This window comes from Haematobia irritans, chromosome 5, assembly GCF_050003625.1.
Source record: "Haematobia irritans isolate KBUSLIRL chromosome 5, ASM5000362v1, whole genome shotgun sequence".
NCBI classification, from domain to species: domain Eukaryota; kingdom Metazoa; phylum Arthropoda; class Insecta; order Diptera; family Muscidae; genus Haematobia; species Haematobia irritans.
This window is the reverse complement of record NC_134401.1, coordinates 19,444,659-19,458,651: the sequence shown is the minus strand read 5'-3', so window position 1 is coordinate 19,458,651 and position 13,993 is coordinate 19,444,659. Positions and strand designations below refer to the sequence as shown.

At 32.2% G+C, this 13,993-nt stretch overlaps 1 protein-coding gene across 8 annotated transcripts in view; it reads right to left on the bottom strand.

The window, feature by feature from the left end:
• The window catches only part of LOC142240278 (UNC93-like protein), a 195,305-nt gene that overhangs the window by 34,835 nt on the left and 146,477 nt on the right, over positions 1-13,993 (bottom strand). For all 8 annotated transcript variants that reach the window (XM_075311970.1, XM_075311972.1, XM_075311969.1 and 5 more), the window contains one exon: positions 1,508-1,936. In XM_075311970.1, coding sequence (XP_075168085.1) covers positions 1,508-1,884 — 377 coding nt within the window. In that variant the 5' untranslated portion in view covers positions 1,885-1,936. The remainder of the gene's footprint in view (positions 1-1,507; positions 1,937-13,993) is intronic.

The window sequence follows — 13,993 nt, the reverse complement described above, 5'->3', positions numbered from 1 at the left end:
TCTATAGAAATAAAATTTTGACAAAATTTTCTATAGAAATAAAATTGTGACAAAATTTCCTATATAAATAAAATTTTGACAAGATTTTCTATAGGAATAAAATTTTGAAAAAATTTTCTATAGAAATAAAATTTTGACAAAATTTTCTATAGAAATAAAATTTTGACAAAATTTTCTATATAAATAAAATTTTGACAAAATTTTCAATATAAATAAAATTTTGACAAAATTGTCTATAGAAATAAAATTTTTACAAAATTTTCCATTGAAATAAAATATTGACAAAATTTTCTATATAAATAAAATGTTGTTAGATTATTTTTGGCGATATGGACCAAGTTTTGTGTGATTGGGGATCGGCTATATACATAAATATAGACCGATATGGACCAATTCTTGCATAGTTGTTAGCGGCCATATACTAGCGTAATGTACCAAATTTCAACCGAATCGGATGAATTTTGGTTCTCTTAGAGGCTCCGCAAGCCAAATCTGGGGATCGGTTTAAATGGGGGTTATATATAATTATGGACCGATAAGGACCAATTTTTGGCTGGTTAACACGACGCACCAAATTTCAACCGGATCGGGTGAATTTTGCTCTTCCAAGAGGCTGCAGAGTTCAAATCTGGGGTTCATAGGGGCCTATATATAATTATGTAGCGATATGGACCAATTTTTGCATGGTTGTTAGATACCATATACTTACAGGTCGTACCAAATTTCGACCGAATCGGATGAATTTTGCTCCACCAAGAGGTTTCGGATGTCAAATCTGGGGATCGGTTAAATGGGGGCTATATATAATTATGGACTGATATGAACCAATTTTTGCATGGTTGTTACATATGCGTACACCACGTACCAAATTTAAACCGGATCGGATGAAATTTGCTTCTCTAAGAGGCTCCGCAAGTCAAATCTGAGCATCGGGGGCTATACGTAAAAGTGGTCCAATATGGCCCATCTGCAATGCCATCTGACCTACATCAATAACAACTACTTATGCCAAGTTTCAAGTCGATAGCTTGTTTCGTTCGGAAGTTAGCATGATTTCAGCAGACGGACGGACGGACATGCTAAGATCGACCCATAATTTCACCACGACCCAGAATATATATACTTTATGGGGTCTTAGAGCAATATTTCGATGTGTTACAAACGGAATGACAAAGTTAATATACTCCCCTCCTTTGGTGGAGGGTATAAAAATTTAGAAAATTTTTAAAGTAAAACAATTTCTAAACGAATGTCCAAAAATATGTCCTATTTTTTGAAACAAAATGTTTCCAAACACCCAAAAGAGTAGTCACATATAAAACACCCTATTATATTACATCATATCTATTTAAAATGAGTAAATGTGAGATATCTACCAGCTATATGCATATTTATTTAACAATATCCCCAAACCGTATAGGCTGAAGAGGAGGTCTACTCTAGTGGCCATATCGAAAAACCAATGTTTGGTCATGCAAGTTTCATCTCATCTCGATTGCTCTCTTACCTTATCACTGTCATTGGCAGCAATATATTCGATAATATTAATGATCCATAAATGACCGCCAATGTTGTGGTGCCCAAGGCTTTATCCGCATTTAGCGAACTTTGTAGATTTGAGGTACCATGGAATGCTGTGAAGTGTATCATAAAGGCCAGACCAATCACGATAACATTTTTAGTAATGACAAAACGTTCACGCTTCTCATATTGAGATATCGAACGTGTTGGTGATGGCTCGTTTGTTGCAATCGCTACTTCTCCTCCTACACAATCATCATTATCAGCAACTGTGTCAAGCTCTTGTTGAGGATAGTGTGGATGTGTTGTGTGCGAATTTACGCCATTCATATAGCTAAGTTCACGGCCTCTTTCAGTATCCATGAGTTCGATGTGTGGAATATAAATCTGCTGTTGTTGGATGTTTTTAATTGAACTGTAATAGAGACCACATAAAGGTATATTGGTATGAGTGAAAGAATTCATATATATAGATGTTGTGGGATAGTACTTCAAATATATAACATCACCAAAAATATTGTAATATAATTGAAGAAACAGATGCTTTTTATTAAAAATATAAATCTTCTTTTAGTACGGGGCAAACATTTAACCTGGTGAACCAACAGCAACAATAACTTCACTAAAAACAATTATACTGTTTCAATGTTTTCCAGGGTCTGGTTGTGTGTGGTTGCGAACACATATATGGCAGGAACTAAATATTTATAATTTATAACTGATATGGCTTGGTAATACACCAACACATACACTTGTCGTATGAAATACCAAGAGGATATCCAGTGATTATACCCTATACTAAGTAAAGTAAAGGAAAATATTGAAAAAAAAAAAACAATTTCTAATTTTGCCGAAAAACCATACCAAAGAATGTATCGATGAAAATAAATACTGGATGGGAGTAATTACGCTCAGATTTTTTGACAAATGTAACAAAAAACGTCATTAAAAAATTTTGAAAAAATTTTCTATAGAAATAAAATTTTGACAAAATTTTCTATAGAAATGAAATTTTGACAAAATTTTCTATAGAAATAAAATTTTCTATGGAGACAAAGTTATAACAAAATGTTCAACAGAAATAAAATTTTTACAAAATTTTCTATGGAGATAAAATTATAACAAAATGTTCAATAGAAATAAAATGTTGACAAAATTTTCTATAGCAATACAATTTTGACAAAATTTTCTATAGAAATGAAATTTTGACAAAATTTTCTATAGAAATAAAATTTTTACAAAATTTTCTATGGAAATAAAATTTTTTAAAAAATTTTTTATAGAAATAAAATTTTTACAACATTTTCTATAGAAATAAAATTTTGACAAATTTTTCTATAGAAATATAATGTTGACAAAATTTTCTATAGAAATAAAATTTTGACAAATTTTTCTATAGAAGTCAAATCGGGGATCTATTTTATGGAGACTACCAAAATAGGGGGCAATAAAAATTAAATTCGCCACAGGTCTTTGTGGACCTCCAATACCTCTAGATTCCTAACTTCAGTAAAATCTGATGAAAATTCCCTTTCTAGATAGTCAAAAAGCCAAAACGGTATATCGGTATACATAGGTCTTTGTACACATAAATTACCTCTAGATATCGAATTTCATTCAAATCGGATAAAATGCCTTTTCTAGACGGTCAAAACACCAAAATAGTGGATCGATCTATATCGGGCCCATACCACAACATGATCCTATACACACCATAGTATGCACATCTGTTTGTGGACCTAAAATACCAGTAGATTTCGAATTTCAGGCAAATCTAAAAAAGTTGCGGTGTCTAGAATCCCATGAATTTAAAACGGGAGATCGTATCATATGTACGCTATACAATACCATGGACCGATTCAAACCATATTCTGGACACCAGTTTTATCGGCCTAAAATATCTCGGTATTTACAATTTCAGGCAAACTGGATACAAATTGCGGTGTTGGGGGCAATACCAAAACATGGACGGATTCGCATCATATTCTGTAAATCTATTTCTAAAAAATTGGTACAATACAATAAGGCTTTAGAGGTTAAATCTTGGGGGGCTATATATAATTATGAACCTATATAGACAAATTTTTGTATGGTTGTTACCACGCATATACTGACGTACCAAATTTCAACCGAGTCGGAAGAAATTTACTCCTCCAAATGGATCAGGAGCTCTAATGTGGGGATCGGTTTATATATCAATTTTTTAACCAGTTCGGATGAAATTTTATCCTCCCAGAGCTCAAACCTTGGGGATATGGTCCAATTTTTGCACAATTAGTAGACGGCATAGATACTATCATCGCCTCTACCAAGAGACTTCGGAAGCACGGTTGCCACTCATGCCAAAAATAATCTACCAAAATTTTAAGAAAATCTTACCAAAAATCTACCAAATTAAAAAATTATGTGGGTAGTATGACAAAATATGTATTCTTCAAATGAAATGTTTCATTATTTAATTTTATTATATAAAGGGTGATTTGTTAAGAGCTTGATAACTTTAAAAAAAAAAAAACGCATAAAATTTGCAAAATCTCATCGGTTCTTTATTTGAAACGTTAGATTGGTCCATGACATTTACTTTTTGAAGATAATTTCATTTAAATGTTGACCGCGGCTGCGTCTTAGGTGGTCCATTCGGAAAGTCCAATTTTGGGCAACTTTTTCGAGCATTTCGGCCGGAATAGCCCGAATTTCTTCGGAAATGTTGTCTTCCAAAGCTGGAATAGTTGCTGGCTTATTTCTGTAGACTTTAGACTTGACGTAGCCCCACAAAAAATAGTCTAAAGGCGTCAAATCGCATGATCTTGGTGGCCAACTTACCGGTCCATTTCTTGAGATGAATTGTTCTCCGAAGTTTTCCCTCAAAATGGCCATAGAATCGCGAGCTGTGTGGCATGTAGCGCCATCTTGTTGAAACCACATGTCAACCAAGTTCAGTTCTTCCATTTTTGGCAACAAAAAGTTTGTTAGCATCGAACGATAGCGATCGCCATTCACCGTAACGTTGCGTCCAACAGCATCTTTGAAAAAATACGGTCCAATGATTCCACCAGCGTACAAACCACACCAAACAGTGCATTTTTCGGGATGCATGGGCAGTTCTTGAACGGCTTCTGGTTGCTCTTCACTCCAAATGCGGCAATTTTGCTTATTTACGTAGCCATTCAACCAGAAATGAGCCTCATCGCTGAACAAAATTTGTCGATAAAAAAGCGGATTTTCTGCCAACTTTTCTAGGGCCCATTCACTGAAAATTCGACGTTGTGGCAGATCGTTCGGCTTCAGTTCTTGCACGAGCTGTATTTTATACGGTTTTACACCAAGATCTTTGCGTAAAATCTTCCATGTGGTCGAATAACACAAACCCAATTGCTGCGAACGGCGACGAATTGACATTTCACGGTCTTCAGCAACACTCTCAGAAACAGACGCAATATTCTCTTCTGTACGCACTGTACGCATGCGTGTGGTTGGTTTAATGTCCAATAAAGTAAACTGAGTGCGAAACTTGGTCACAATCGCATTAATTGTTTGCTCACTTGGTCGATTATGTAGACCATAAATCGGACGTAAAGCGCGAAACACATTTCGAACCGAACACTGATTTTGGTAATAAAATTCAATGATTTGCAAGCGTTGCTCGTTAGTAAGTCTATTCATGATGAAATGTCAAAGCATACTGAGCATCTTTCTCTTTGACACCATGTCTGAAATCCCACGTGATCTGTCAAATACTAATGCATGAAAATCCTAACCTCAAAAGAATCACCCTTTATTATATATTAGGCAATAATATATATTGTAATCTCTGCTATTAGCGGCAATTTTTATACCCACCACCATAAAATGGTGACGGGGTATAATAAGTTTGTCATTCCGTTTGTAACACATCGAAATAACGATTTCCGACTATATAAAGTATATATATTCTTGATCAGGGAGAAATTCTAAGACGATATAAGCATGTCCGTCTGTCCGTCTGTCTGTCTGTCTGTTGTAATCTCGCTATCCTCCCCAAATTTGGCACAGATTAGTTTTTTGTTTGCAGGCAGGTCAAGTTCGAAGATGGGCTATATCGGTCCAAGTTTTGATATAGTCCCCATATAAACCGACCTCCCGATTTGGGGTCTTGGGCCTATAAAAACCGTAGTTTTTATCAGATTTGCCTGAAATTGGAAATCCAGAGGTATTTTGGGACCATAAAGAGGTGTGTCGAAAATGGTCCGTATCGGTCCATGTTTTGGTATAGCCCCCATATAGACCGATCTCCCGATTTTGCTTCTTAGGCGACTAGAAACAGTATTTTCTATCCGATTTGTCTGAAATTGAAAATCTAGAGGTATTTTAGGACCATAAGGAGGTGTGACGAAAATCGTTCGTATCGGTCCATGTTTTGATATAGCCCCCATATAGACCGATCTCCCGATTTTGCTTCTTGGGCGTCTAGAAACTATATTTACCATCCGATTTGCCTGAAATTGGAAATCTAGAGGTATTGTGGGACTATAAAGAGGTGTGTCGAAAATGGTCCGTATCGGACCATGTTTTGGTATATCCCCCATATAGACCGATCTCCCGATTTTGCTTCTTGCGCGTCTAGAAACAGTATTTTGTATCCGATTTGTATGAAATTGAAAATCTAGAGGTATTTTGGGACCATAAAGAGGTGAGTCGAAAATGTTCCGTATCGGTCCATGTTTTGATATAGCCCCCATATAGACCGATCTCCCGATTTGGAGTCTTGGGCCTATAAAAACCGTAGTTTTTATCCAATTTGCCTGAAATTGGAAATATAGAGGTATTTGAGGACCATAAAAAAGTGTGCCGAATATAGTGCCCATCGGTCCATGTTTTGGTATAGCCCCCATATAGACCGATTTCCCGATTTTGCTTCTAGAAACTATATTTACAATATGATTTGCCTGAAATTGGAAATCTAGAGGTATTTGAGGACCATAAAAAGGTGTGCCGAAAATGGCGCTCATCGGTCCATGTTTTGATATAGGCCCCATAGAGACTGATCTCCCGATTTTTCTTCTTGGGCTTCTAGAAACTATATTTTCTATCCGATTTTCCTGAAATTGAAAATCTAGAGTTCTTTTGGGACTATAAAAAGGTGTGCCGAAAATTGTGCCCATCGGTCCATTTTTTGGTTCTTGGGCTTCTAGAAACTATATTTACCATCCGCTTTGTCTGAAATTCTTGAGCTTCTATAAACTGTATTTATTACCCGATTTGCCTGAAATTCGAAATCTAGAGGTATTTTTAGACCAGAAATAAGGGTGCTGTAATTGAGGTATGTCGGTTCATTTTTTGGTATAACCCCCATATAGACTGATCTCTCGATTTTTACTTCTTGGGCGTCTAGAGACTATGTTTTTTTAGCCGATTTGTTTGAAATTCTGAGGGTATTTTAAGATCACAAATATATGAGTAGCAAATGGTACCTATCGGTCCATGTTTTGGTATAGCCCCCATATACACCCATCTACCGGCTTTATTTCTTGGACTTCTAGAATCCGTAGTTTTTATCCGATTTGCTGGAAATTAGTAATTTATAATGAAATTTTAGACAAACGAAATTTCCTTTTCTTATAAAGTATTTTCGTTTATTCAACTCTAAAATTCTCTAAAATAGCAGGCGCACTGATCATGAAAATTGCTTCAAACTAAAAGTAAAATTTCCAGATTTTACTCTACAGATTTAAGATTTCAAATCAAGGCGTAATTTAATCATATACACGATATGTTTATAATTTCTCAAAAACTCAAACAAAATTGGTTCTCATAAATCTAGAATCTTATCTGGTCTTCATAGGTAGAATCTTTAAAGTTTGTCTTCGGGAGCTGACTGCCTTGGGAGAAGATTTGTCATCAAACCCCCTACAATTCTATATATTATCAAGTAACCCACTACGACGAAGAGTTTTCAAAGTAAACTATTATATTTGATTCATGGTGGTGGGTATTTAAAATTCGGCCCGGCCGAATTTACTACTGTATATACTTGTTATAATTGTAAATGTGTCGAATTTTTAAATATTTTAAAGATTATCACTTTCAAAAACGGGAAAGTTAAAATTGCTAAAGATATTGAATTCATATAAAATTGTGTCAAAATTTTATTTCTATAGAAAATTTTGTCAAAATTTTATTTCTGTAGAAAATTTTGTCAAAATTTTATTTCTGTAGACAATTTTTGTCAAAATTTTATTTCTATAGAAAATTTTGTCAAAGTTTTATTTCTATAGAAAATTTTGTCAAAATTTTATTTATATAAAAATTTTTTGTCAAAATTTTGTTTCTATAGAAAATTTTGTCAAAATTTGATTTCTATAGAAAATTTTGTCAACATTTTATTTCTATAGAAAATTTTGTCAATTTTTGTTTTCTATAGAAAGTTTTTCGCAATTTTTTTTCTATAGAAAATGTTTGTCAAAATTTTATTTCTATAGAAAATTTTGTTAAAACTTTATTTCTATAGAAATTATTGTCAAAATTTCAATTCTATAGAAAATCTTTTAAAAATTTCAATTCTATAGAAAATTTTGTAACAATTTTATTTCCTCAGAAAATTTTGCAAAAATTTTATTTCTATAGAAACTTTCTACAGAAAATTTTATTTTCTATATTGTCAAAATTTTATTTCCATAGAAAATTTTGTCAAAATTTAGTTTCTATTTTTATGGAATTTTTATAGAAAATTGTGTCAAAATTTTACTTCTATAGAAACTTTTCTTTCAACAGAAAATTTTGTCAAAAATTTATTTCTTTGGAAAATTTGTAAAATTTTATTTCTATATAATTTTATTATTATTTCTATAGAAATTCTTGTCAAAATTTTATTTCTATAGAAAATATTGTCAACATTTTATTCCTATAGAAAATTTTGTCAATTTTTGTTTTCTATAGAAAATTTTTGTCAAAATTTTATTTCTAAATTTTCTAAAATTTTGTTTCTATAGAAAATTTTGTCAAAACTTTATTTCTATAGAAAATATTGTCAAAATTTCAATTCTCTAGAAAATTTTGTAAAAATTTTATTACCGTAGAAAATTTTGCCAAAATGTTATTTCTATAGAAACTTTCTACAGAAACTTTTATTTCAAAATTTTATTTCCTATAGAAAATTTTGTCAAAATTTTATTTCCATAGAAAATTTTGTCAAAATTTTATTTCCATAGAAAATTTTGTCAAAATTTAGTTTCCATTTTTATAGAAAATTGAGTCAAAATTTTACTTCTATAGAAAATTTTGTCAAGATTTAATTTCTATAGAAACTTTTCTTTCAACAGAAAATTTTGTCAAAATTTTAATGCATTGGAAAATTTGTAAAAATTTTATTGCTATAGAAAATTTTGTTTCCTATAGAAAATTTTACCAAAATTTTATTTCCATAGAAAATTTAATCAAAATTTTATTTCTATAGAAAATTTTGTCAAAATTTTATTTCTATAGAAAATTTTGTTAAAATTTTATTTCCATAGAGAATTTTGTCACAATTTTATTTCTATAGAAATTATTGTCATAATTTCAATTCTATAGAAAATCTTTTCAAAATTTCAATTCTATAGAAAATTTTGTACAAATTTTTTTTCCGCAGAAAATTTTGCCAAAATGTTATTTCTATAGAAACTTTCTACAGAAAATTTAATTTCACAATTTTATTTTCTATATTGTCAAAAGTTTATTTCCATAGAAAATTTTGTCAAAATTTAGTTTCTATTTTATAGAAAATTGTGTCAAAATTTTATTTCTATAGAAAAAATTTTTCAAGATTTAGTTTCTATAGAAACTTTTCTTTCAACAGAAAATTTTGTCAAAAATTTATTTCGTTGGAAATTTTGTAAAAATTTTATTTCTATATAATTTTATTATTATTTCTATAGAAATTCTTGTCAAAATTTTATTTCTATAGAAATTATTGTCAACATTTTATTCCTATAGAAAATTTTGTCAATTTTTGTTTTCTATAGAAAATTTTTGTCAAAATTTTATTTCTATAGAAAATGTTGTCAAAATTTTTTTTCTATAGAAAATTTTGTCAAAACTTTATTTCTATAGAAAATATTGTCAAAATTTCAATTCTCTAGAAAATTTTGTAAAAATTTTATTAGCGTAGAAAATTTTGCCAAAATGTTATATCTATAGAAACTTTCTACAGAAACTATTATGTCAAAATTTTATTTCCTATAGAAAATTTTGTCAAAATTTTATTTCCGTAGAAAATTTTGTCAAAATTTAGTTTCCATTTTTATAGAAAATTGTGTCAAAATTTCACTTCTATAGAAAATTTTGTCAAGATTTAATTTCTATAGAAACTTTTTTTCAAAAGAAAATTTTGTCAAAATTTTTATTCATTGGAAAATTTGTAAAAATTTTATTGCTATAGAAAATTTTGTTTCCTATAGAAAATTTTACCAAAATTTTATTTCCATAGAAAATTTAATCAAAATTTTATTTGTATAGAAAATTTTGTCAAAATTTTATTTCCATAGAAAATTTTGTCACAATTTTATTTCTATAGAAAATTTTTTCAAAATTTTATTTCCATAGAAAATGTTGCCAAAATTTAATTTCTATGGAAAATTTTGTCACAATTTTATTTTTATAGAAAAATTTGCAAAATTTTATTTCAAAGTAAGTTTTTATCAACATTTATTTTCTGTAGAAAATTTTTGTCAAAATTTTATTTCGATAGTAAATTTTGTCAAAATTGTATTTTTGTAGAAACTTTTGTCAAAATTTTATTTCGGCATGAAATTTTGTCAACATTTTATATCGGTAGAAAATTTTGTCAAAATTTTATTTCTGTCGGTATAACATATACGGAGTGTTTAGGATATTATTCAAAGGACAAGTTAACGTATAACACTTGACAAATCACCCTCGCATATAAATTCACCTAAATCAATTTCATCTATACATTATCGTTACCTATTTACTATAAAGTATGGGAGATTATCTCTCACATTATTATAGGCAAGTAACAATGTCGACCATTACTGATGTTATGTTATTTCTTTTATTTCACTACGGATGAACTGCATAACTAAGCTGACATGAAATAATTTACAAACTCGTTGGTCATATGTCAACCCAAAACAATGTAATTTTTATATGTGAAACAAAGGACAAAAAAAAAACGACTGACATAAAGCAGCACAAGGATATGCTGCACAATAAGAAACAGGAATACTAAAATTGAATACGAAAAAGAAAAAAAAACTCTGAATTCGTAACGAACAACGCTAATATGGTCTCAAGTTATCTTTACTCTCTGCTTAAAGATAAACAAAAGATTGTCAACTCCTTGTGAATTCTGTATATCAAGGTATACTTTGCACCTTCATCTTCACCTTTCGCACAATTGAATCGCGAATTGTTGTCACGGTGAATACTTACATACATGTGTATATGACTCCATTGATAATGCATGGGTGAAGTACATATTTCTACATGATAGTGAATGTGAGAATATAGATGTGTCTGTGAGAGAATGACATCTTGAATACAAGCAAAATCTATGCAATTGAAATAGCATCAGAGTGTTGCAACACAATCTAAAGTAAACAATTTACGACGATGTCATTCTACGTTTCCTTTTCCATTGCACTGCATTAACAGAAAAGAATTTTCAATTCATATGTAAAAGAAAATTGGAAGAAGAAAAAAATCTATAGAAATTGTAAAATTCAATATCATATAGGAAAATATCTTAAAGTGTCGATTTGACATTTTTCGGCATTTTCATTTAACATAAAGGGTGATACGGTCAAAATTTGGTCAATATAAACTTGATGTATTTCTTTCAATTTTGCATTTAAAAAACCTGAACACCCCTCATTTTGAAGGTGTGTGTGTGTAGACCGTTGCTCCTATTTTGATTTTGGAATTCACTCTTCAGTTGTCAAAATGCCGTCCAATCATGAAGAGCAGTGTATCAAAATTTTGCTCGCGCATAGCGAAAATCCGATCTACTCGCACGCAAAGCTGGCAAAATCGCCAAAAGTTGCCAAATCAACCGTTACAAATGTAATTAAAGTGTTTGGGGAACGTTTGTCGACAGCCAGGAAGTCTGGATAGGGGGGAAATCGAAAAGCGGAAGCCGCTGAGACGACAAAGAGAGTCGCCGGTAGTTCCAAGCGAAACCCTAACCTCTCTCTCCGAGATGCCGCAAATAAGCTGGGTGTATCGTCTACAACCGTGCATCGAGCCAAAAACGAGCCGGACTATCGATTTACAAGAAGCTAGTGACTCCAAATCGCGATGATAAACAAAATACGACGGCCAAAGCTCGATCCCGTACACGACGATGCTGACGAAGTTTGACTGCGTGGTAATGGACGACGAAACCTACGTTAAAGCCGACTACAAGCAGCTTCCGGGACAGGAGTTTTATACGGCAAAAGGAAGGTGAAAGGTAGCAGATATTTTCAAGCGCATAAAACTGTCAAAGTTCGCAAAGAAATATCTGGTTTGGCAAGCCATCTGTACCTGTGGCTTGAAAAGCAGCATTTTCATAGCTTTCGGGACTGTCAACCAAGAAATTTACGCGAAAGAGTGTTTGAATAAACGTCTGCTGCCTTTCCTGAAGAAACACGGTTGTTCCGTACTGTTTTGGCCGGATTTGGCATCTTGCCATTACGGTAAAAAGGCCATGGAGTGGTACGCCGCCAACAACGTGCAGGTGGTTCCCAAGGACAAGAACACTCCACACACGCCAGAGCTCCGCCCAATTGAGAAATACTGTCAAGCGGAACCTAAAGAAGACCAACAAAACTGCTAAGGACGAGCAGCAGTTCAAGGCAAACTGGCTTTCTGCGGCGAAGAAGGTGGACAAGGTGGCTGTACAAAATCTGATGGCAGGTGTCAAGCGTGAGGCCCGGCAATTCGGATTTGGAAAAGCGAAAGCCTAACTGAATATTTGTCCTGAATTGTATACTAATTGAACTTGAAAAAGAAATTTAATTTGATTTTTTAAATAAACGATTTCACGGATTTACACACGTTTTCCCTTGACCAAATTTTGACCGTATCACACTTTAACTAACAATTTAGAAAACGATGTTAAGAAGTTTTAAGATACCACAAGCCAATTAATTCGATTGTGGATGACAGTCTTTCGTAGAAGTTTCTACGCAATCCATGGTGGAGGGTACATAAGATTCGGCCTGGCCGAACTTACGGCCGTATATACTTGTTTATATTTCAAAAGATCAATAGTATTATTTTTATTGTATACAATTGTCGGTAATTTATATCCTTCTGTTTTGTACTATTATGCACTTTCTAAGCAAAGTTGTCAATTCACCTGCTGTGACTTTCATTCATTCATAAAAAGCGTACATATATATACAATCACTCATACATACATGAGCATGGAACAAAAGCATCATGTAAACAATGACAACAAACGCAACACTATAAATTGCTGTCAACTCTGTCAAGATGACAGAACGCCTGCTTGGGTATTTGTTAGAGCAAATAACAAAGTAAGAAGTATTTTTAGATATGTGAGTATCTAGCATGCTCGTTTCAAGAAATAATCCTTAATGGTTTTAACCGTTGAGGCCTTTATCGATAGCTTAGTTGTATTTTTAGAGCATCTAAAAAGAGAAGAAAAAAGACAATGAAAATTTCCATAGCCGATTTAAGTTTATCTAAACCGCTCGACAGATTTTTTTCAGTTAAATCTTATTTTATTGTTTATAAGCTGGTAAAAGAATTTTGATCTATTACATTCAAAAATGAAGTTATTCGTGGTGGAATTCAAGGATGATTGTGTGACTTCTTTATAGTTGATTGGTTTTCCAATGGTTCTCCATTATATAGATCCCTGTACCATTGCTCGTTACCCTGATACCACCAATATTGTATCGTATCCAAAAAGTGGATAAAAAACGTTAACACCAATCGAAAGCCGCATTGGTAAAAAACATGCTCCTGTGCTAAACATATTGTGAGAACGGATATTGAAAATTGACCTTGGCCCAAAGCAATTGGAGTTCCAAAAAGTGGAAGAGGTCACCGATCCACAACAGTTAGACTGGAAAGAACCAAGGAGTTGCTTTGCTTGCACGAAAGTGGCCAGTTACAGAATTTGGTTTTCTCCGATTAGAAGCCATTCCAAATTGGCCAGTTTGTGAATAAACAAAATGATGATGATAACAACTTTATTTCTATAGAAAATTTTGCCAAAATTTTATTTTTATAGACAATTTTGCCAAAATTCGTCGCTCGGTTGGACTTTTGCCAAATACCCAAGTGTCGATCATCTCAAGACGACGCTTTTCCGAGAATGGACCAAAATACAGAAGAGCCACTTTCGTGCAACGCGAATGGTTTTGTCGGCCTTTGAGGGCCATATTTTGATGTTATTTTGCCAAAATTTTATTTCTATAGAAAATTTTGTCAAGATTTTATTTCTGTAGGAAATTTTGCCAAAATTCTATTTTTATAGAAAATT